This window comes from Zonotrichia leucophrys, chromosome 1 (genome assembly GCF_028769735.1).
Source record: "Zonotrichia leucophrys gambelii isolate GWCS_2022_RI chromosome 1, RI_Zleu_2.0, whole genome shotgun sequence".
Classification (NCBI taxonomy): Eukaryota; Metazoa; Chordata; class Aves; order Passeriformes; family Passerellidae; genus Zonotrichia; species Zonotrichia leucophrys.
Window position 1 is genome coordinate 26,785,939 of NC_088169.1, and position 8,086 is coordinate 26,794,024.

Consider the following 8,086-nt stretch of genomic DNA (forward strand, 5'->3'; position numbering starts at 1 on the left):
GAAAATGATCTATTGTAGAATGCTCTCAGATGGGGGTGATTTAAGAGGGTATTTTCAGTTGAACTGTTCTGAGAGCTCACCTGCCTGTTGCCCATTCCTGTCACTGGGGTGCCCCTTCACAGCAGGTCTGATGTATTCCGAGCAGCACTGTGTGCTGGGGTGTATTTTGTAGCTCTCTGCGTCTGCATTTGAACCTGGAGGACAAAGAAAGCTGAGGAAGAGTACAGTTTTCTCTTTAACTATCTGCAGTGTCTGTCTTGTGTTTTTATGTTCCTGGGTGGGCTTTTTTCCCTGAATTCTTACACTCTCTTGAAATAGTTCTAGCCAAAACACGGTCATCATTACTCTCTACAAGTTTTGCATCAATCAGCAACTTATACCCTGTAGTCCTTCACATGTTGAAACTTAAGATCAACCTAATATACAGCAGTACCTAAAAGAGTATTTGAGTCCTTACAAGTACTAAAATATTGTAATATATTTACTGAAAGACTGTAAAATGGGGATACCAAGAATCCTTTTGGTTCAGAATGATGCATTGCAGAAGGAAGTACAGCCTGGGTGCTCCATTGTCTCAGTATCAGTGCTTCAAGTCACTTAGTCATCCTTTCCCTTAACAGTAAGGGAGCTGAAGAAAATCCATGCCAGTGATGATAATCATCAGGATAGTCTGGAGAGGCTCATTAGGTTGGAGTACCATGTTTACAGAACAAACACAGGTTCATGCAAGCCTGATCCAGGTCCTGCTTTCTCATCTTGGATTGCTGTCCCTTGGAGCTGGTATTCTGGCTGCCTGGCAGCAACAGATAAAATCTGCTGCATGGAAATCCATTCCATTATAGCACAAAATAAGGAATTCAGTAGACTGTTTTTAAGGCAGGTAGATGGAATTGATAGTTGAGAGCTATCATTGCACGGAGCTCCATGTCTGTATTTCTCTCCCCTTTGGAGAAGTGGTAGTATAAAAATTCAGGTGGTAAGGACAGCTCATGGTCCATGGGGCTCCTGTGAAGCCAGGATGAATAGCATAGAATCACAGAATGGCTGCTTTGGAAGGGATCTTAAAGATAATCTAGTTCCAGCCCCCTGCCCTGGGCAGGGACACTTTCCATTAAGCCAGGTTACTCAGAGCTCCATCCAGCCTGGTCTTGAACACTTCCAGGGAAGGAGCATCCAGAACTTCTCTGGACAACCTGTTCCAGTGTCTTGCAACTCTGACAATAAAGAATTTCTTTCCAATACCTAATCTGTTCTATTTCAGTTTGAAGCTGTTCCCCCCTTGTCATGTCACTACACAGTCTTGGAATTTACAAGTTCCTCTCCATTGTTCCTGTAGGGATTAACTGGCCATGGTTGGAACCTGTGTTTTCCAATACTGTTACAATAAATAATCATCAGCCTCTTTAATGAGATTGTCCCTGGTGCATTAGGACAGTGAGAAAATGCATAAACTGTTACTCAAAGGAAGAATGGTCACCTTCTCTCTGATTCTGCTTCTTCAAGATGTGTTATTCAAATATATTCCATGTTTATACTTGCCTGTCAAGGGAGCCTCTAGGAGCTGTAGTTTTTACTTCTAGTTGTAAATTCCTTTCCCTTTGGCATACTGTAACCTGTGACTTCACTTGCAAGCTCCAGAGTGTTTTAACAGCAGCCTTGTGTTCAGGCAAAAACACAGCTCAACAATCTGCATTTACTGAGGCTGAAACACAAAATGTCCCAAATGTCATAAATGCCAGTTTAGCCCACATTGTTTAAAGGGTTTTTTTAAGAAATCACAGACCAGTTAGAAGTTTAAAAGAAGGAAAAGGTTGCTCTGTGTAAAAGCTCAAGTATTTTAAAAATAGCAATAGTGTTAATCTTTTACTCAGCTGTACCTCAGCACTAGATTGCAAAACCTTTGAGGAGATCCAGCACATTCAGTGATAATTTTATACTGTGACTAAAGTATTCTAGAGACTTCAGAGGCTGTTTCAATGCACAATCTGATACAAGACTTTGCAACATAATTAGAATGTTTAAGACTTCATTTTATGTTGTCTAAATGCTTTTAGCCTTAAATATTACTAGATAAAATTTTCTCACACACTTGTGTCTACTACTTTCCCATTTTGGGGGAATTTTGACTATAATAGCTGTCAGCTATACCCTCCCACAAAACTTCATCCTGTCAATTTAGACTTCTGTGTTTTTATTTGATTATATATCAAATAAATATTTATTTGATTATATATCAAATCTGATCAAATCTTGAAATAGGTGGCTTTGAGTTTCTTGTCATACACTGACTTTTTCTTTTCCAAAGTCCTGTTACTACCACACATAACTAAAGCAATAAAACTAAGTTTGTGTTAATGTGAAATCTTTTCTGAGACTATTTTGGAAGGAAAATTCACTGAGATGAGCATAAATCTGTCTTTCTGATGTATATAATTCTGTGCATGCTCTCAGCATTTAGCCTGTGAAAGATGAGACCAGATTTGAAGGCTGTGAGCTACTTCTTAATTGGAACTTAGAAGAAAGTATTAACATAAAACCACTGGCTTTTCAATTTATTTCTAGATTAATCCCATAAAACTCTTGATGTTAATGTTTTGTTCTGCTTTCTCCCATATTTGAACTCTTCACAGAGGACAGTGAATTAAGAAGAACCTTGCAGTCTTTAGCTTGTGGAAAAGCAAGAGTATTGATTAAAAATCCAAAGGGCAAGGATGTAGAAGATGGAGATAAATTCATCTTTAATGGTGATTTCAAACATAAGTTGTTTAGAATAAAGATCAACCAGATTCAAATGAAAGAAACAGTACGTACATTTTGCATTCATTCAGTTTGTGTTATCTGTTTATCTACATATCCCATATGGAAAGATGTAATCTCTTGTATTTTTTGCATATAAAGAAATGAATATTTAAATTCAAATTATAATTAATTTTTAGACTAGTCAGGATGACTCAGAGAGGCAACAAAGACTTTAAAATCACTGAAATTGAAAACAACTTAGATTGCTTCCTGTACTGGCAAATTTAAATGGCTATGTATTAAACTAAAAGGATCTCGTAGAGGTTTCAGTCCATCTTAGTAGTTTCTGTGGTATTGCTGAACTCATGAATCAAATGTCACCATGTCATTTCTATATTTAGCAGGTAAGAAAGCTATAAAAGTTAGGGTTGTCCCTGATTCTGCAGTGAAAACAAACCTTTTTTGTTGTATCTGAATTCCCATTTTTTACACAAGGTGACATATCCAAATTAACAGTGACTTGTTTCTTTTTTGCCTTTGCATATTAAATTCCCTGATAGTCAAACTGGAGTTTGACACAAAACACTGCTGTGTTTGAACTGTCAAAGTGTTATGGGTTCTCTCAAAAATCTTAAGGGAGTTTCTAAGATTTACTTTTATTTATCAAATAAGACACATTTTTTTCCTTTACATTATCCTGAATTTTCTCTTGTACTTCCTTTAGCAGTACACTTCAGAAATCACTTAGCTCTTGGAATGCAGCAATGCATGCATCTGTCTCAAAGATAAATAAGAATGCATGAGCTTCATTTTATTGTGAAGGTTAACCATAGAGATAGAATTAATAAAAAGTAGCAACAGAGGGTGATATGATTTGTGGTGTTGTGTTGTTCTTTAGGTTGAGGAACAGGTCAGCACAACTGAAAGAGTATTTCAGGACAGGCAGTATCAGATTGATGCTGCTATTGTACGAATAATGAAGATGAGGAAGACTCTTGGTCATAATCTTCTTGTTTCTGAATTGTATAATCAGCTGAAATTTCCTGTCAAGGTAACTCATGTTTTTGTTTCTCAAACCATCCTAGACTTATCTAAATATATGTAATATATGTTTCTATTTAGCTTGTCTATAAGAGCAAGAAATGTGAAATATCATAGAATTAAACCCAAAGATGAAGGTATTGTGTAAACAGAAATAAGTCAGAGTATCATACTACATCAATTATATACTATGATGCATTTCTTATGCAGCTTTTAGCAGTATTTTTTTAATATGTTTGCCTTTGTATTACTAACTGTTATACTAATCTCATCTTTTCTTGTAGCCTGGAGACTTGAAAAAGAGAATTGAATCTCTCATTGACAGAGACTATATGGAGAGAGACAAAGACAACCCCAATCAGTACCACTATGTTGCATAAAGAAGAAATAGTTTTATTTAAAAATTTTAAAAAACTTAAAAAATAAAAACCAAAATCATCCACATATATCTTTAGGACACCAAATACATATGCTGTTCCAGACTTTCCTTTTAGCAGATTTCAGGTTGATGTACATTATTCAAGCAGCTGCATGCACTGCTGTGGAAAAGAAGCAAAATGACATGTTAATTGATCACCTTTGTCAGGACTTCTTACTAATTTTAAATGCCCTGGGGTTTTTTTCCCCTGTAGTTAATATTTTGTTCTCTTGGGTTCTTCAAAATTTAGTTTTACAGTTTTCTTTAACAATGTCATTGAAGTTGGATGGAAAGGTAAAAGCACCTGTGTGAGAAATAGTTCTGTCATGCAAGTCTGGTTTCTTCATTTAGGTGTTCCTAACTACATCCACAAAGTCCCTAAATGCTGCATTCTTTAGCTACAGTTACAACTTGGGTAACTTTTTAAAAACCTTTCATTGATGAACATGTATGTACAAGCAGTGTTGTTGAAATACACTGAAGTTTTGCACCATGAAAACCCTTAAACTTGTGTTCAGGTAATTTTCTTCCAAGTTATTTCAAACTTCAGTCTGGTTTGGATAAATCAGGTTTTGAAGTGAGATTCTTGAAGTGCCAAGAGGACAGCTGCATTCGTGTGTGTACTGAGCTGTTGGATTCTTTAGCTAAAATATGGATTGTTCTATTATTACTACTTCTGCTGGCTTGGGTGGCAAAGATAGATCTGAGTCAAGGAGGCCCTGCCTCATTTTAGGGCAGCAAGTGTATTTCACTGTAATTGCTGTAACATTTAGTTCTGCCTTGAAAATAACATCCAGGGAACCTACTGTACAGTGTGCTCCACTTTAAGAAAACAAAACCATTTTTTAAAAAAATACTTTTATGGTCTCAATATTGGGAAAGCATAGCTTTTTGTCTTGAAAGACTAAGGACTTTGTGAGTACTTTGTTACATATTGTACATATGTAAGTTGATTTGAATTAAAGAGTGAAAGACACTGTAGATCTGTTAGATAACTGTAACCATAAGGAAGACACCTTTTCTGGTAATACTTGCAAGACTCTTTATTTTCCTTATTTGTCTACTGGTATGTTTCATTCTGAAAAAGACCTACCAAAGGAGTTTTGATCACTACATAAAGGAGAATTTACCTGAGCAATATTTTCTTGAGAGATACCTTACTAAGTTTATGTAACGTGGGGTTTGTGCATCAATTAAAAGGCCATTTCTTAAAGTAAACAGTGCTATGAGGTGACAACTTGTGGAACTACATATTAAAAGTCCTTATTCTGTCCTCTGGTGTTATTAATTGTATTGCATTCTGAATTATTTTTGTTTCCTTTGTGTTTGGAAACTAAACACGTTTAGCTTATCGTATTTAAAGTATATTTAATATTATAATTTAATGTAGACTTATTTTAATATTTGAATCTTCAGTTAATGCAAATAAAATCTTTGATGCATATTAAGTATTAATTTCTTAGCCTTTGCGAGAATGTGGCATTTCAGTTTATTTTTGAGATTGGTTTTTTAGCGTTCTACCATTCACTCTGTAGTTCACTTTTTATGTATTTGGAAACCAGTCAGATCCATCTTACCAGACTTCTAAAACAAAAAGGAATATGTGCCTCACAGAAAGGTAATGGCCAGAGAGGCTCTGACTGCACTGAAAGCTGGCAGTAGTGTGCAGGAACTGTTAGGAAGCAGTGAGAATGTCCTGCCTGCCCCTTCTGAACCCCAATGTTCTGGTTCAGTAGTTTTAAACAATAGCTTAAAGCAGTGCTGTTATCCTGAAGATGACTGAAATGGTTCTGCCTCAAGAAGCAATGTTAATTAAAAGTGCTGAGCTATGCAGATTTTCCTAATTGCCACAGACTAAGGGCTCTTTGGCCACTTTATTCTGGTCTAGCAATTAAAAATGAATTGTTCCACAGCAGTGGAAATGATGAAGCCTGTCTTTCTGTGCTGTATGCCCTTGGTACCCAGCTGTATCATCCCCTGCAAATAACCTGGAGCAGCAGCACTCAGAGGGGTTCTCCTTGGTTCTCTACCCATCCCTTTACCCCCCTGAACCCACAGAGAATGTCATGATCCCTAAAGACTTATCCAGACTGGTCTGCAAGTGGCTTCAGAGGTTCAAAAGCTTTGGGAGAGATTGACAGGCCAGGTAATTGTGACTCTCTTTCTCAGGTCCTCATTTTTAATTTGATTTCCTCAATTTTTTCTTACTGGGACATTTTATGTGCTAAACCCAACAGGTAAGCAGTTATTTTATGAGTCAGCAGGGAAATCACTTCTCCATAGTGGAAGAGCTGCATTTGATTGCTTTTCAGTAGCTGGTGATGGAATTTGGCTGAACAATCTGACTGCCTCAATCAGGTGGTTCCTTGGGGCCACATTGCCTGAGTGTACCTGTACCCACAGGGCAGAGGTTGCTAAACATTTCTTCCTGGAAGATCATCCAGTGTTGAAGATGTTGGGCAGCAGCAAAGTAACAGATGTCCTCTATAGAGCATCAGTGTTCAGGTATGTCAGGGAAATGTGGATCTTGGCAATTCAGTGTCCTCAGAACAAACTAGAGCAGCTTCTATGGAATCACAAAAATAACAGCAGGAGCCTGGATACAGCTAGGGGCTCTAACTTACCCAAACATATCCATTTAAAAAGCAATTTTCCTAAATGTGACATGCTGTTATCTGGCCCAACATTTCCTGAGGGAAAGTGATTGTGAGAACATAGGCTGGGAGCTGACTTACAGGTGCTTCCCAAGCCTGGCAGTTCCAGCTCTCCCTAGCTGTCCAGCCAACAGCCTCCTTTCTGCCCTCTCCTTGGGGCTTTTTTCCTTAGTTCTGTATTTTAGCTTTTCCTGGATTCCTTTGGCTGAACCTGGGTTTAGCATTTAACTCTTGATCTGCTGCAGCTTTTTTCATCCTTTCTTTGTGCCATACATCTTTGAAAAAAAATTACACACCTTTCAGGTAACTTCAATGTCTCAATTTGTTATGCAGATCTACTTCTGCACTGCTCCAGGCTGGGGCTGAGTGCCTGGGAAGCTGCCCAGTGGAAAAGGACCTGGGTGTGCTGGTGGCAGCAGCTGGACATGAGCCAGCAGTGCCCAGGTGCCCAAGAAGGCCAATGGCATCCTGGCCTGGATCAGCAATGGTGTGGCAGCAGGAGCAGGGCAGGGATTGTCCCCCTGTACTCAGCACTGGTGAGGCCACACCTCAAATCCTGTGCTCAGTTCTGGGCCACTCACTACTCTCTACAACAAGAAAGACACTGAGGGGCTGGAGAGTGTCCAGAGAAGGGCAACAGAGCTGGGGAAGGGTCTGGCACACAACTCCTATGAGGGAGGAGCAGCTCAGGGAGCTGGAGTTGTTGAGGCTGGAAAAAAGAAGGCTCCAGAAAGGGAGCCTTATTGCTCTCTTCAACTGCCTGGAAGGAGGCTGTAGCCAGGTAGGGGCATTGCTCTCTTTTCCCAAGTAACAAGTGACAGGATGAGAGTAAAAGACCTCAAGCTGTGCCAGGGGAGGTTTAGACTGGATATTAGGAAAACTTTCTTTACTGAAAGGGTTACCAATCACTGGATCAGGCTGTCCAGGGAAGTGATGAAGCCACTATCCCTGCAGGTTTTTAAAAGGCCTCTAGATGTGGTGCTTAAGGACATAGTTTAGTGGTAGGCTAGGCAGTGCTGTGTTGCCAGTTGAACTCAGTGATGTTTGAGGTCTTTTCCAGCCTAAATGGTTCCATTCTGTTTGCAGGTTTATTATCTTTGGCAGGTATGTTCAGGAGAGTGGACTCTGTACCATGAACTTGGGCAGCCATTCCTAGCAAGTCTCTTCTGAAAGTAGGTAACTGTGTGAGGTCAGGTAATACTCAGCAAAAGGCTATGGGAAAATAGTCAGTTTC

The 8,086-nt window shown here is 38.8% G+C and overlaps 1 protein-coding gene across 2 annotated transcripts in view; it reads left to right on the forward strand.

Moving 5' to 3' along the window:
• CUL4A (cullin 4A) overlaps nt 1–5,470 on the forward strand; it is a 35,152-nt gene extending 29,682 nt beyond the window's left edge. For both annotated transcript variants that reach the window (XM_064709502.1, XM_064709493.1), the window contains exons 18-20: nt 2,631–2,803; nt 3,638–3,790; nt 4,065–5,470. In XM_064709502.1, coding sequence (XP_064565572.1) covers nt 2,631–2,803; nt 3,638–3,790; nt 4,065–4,160 — 422 coding nt within the window. In that variant the 3' untranslated portion in view covers nt 4,161–5,470. The remainder of the gene's footprint in view (nt 1–2,630; nt 2,804–3,637; nt 3,791–4,064) is intronic.
• Nucleotides 5,471–8,086: the final 2,616 nt, after the last annotated feature.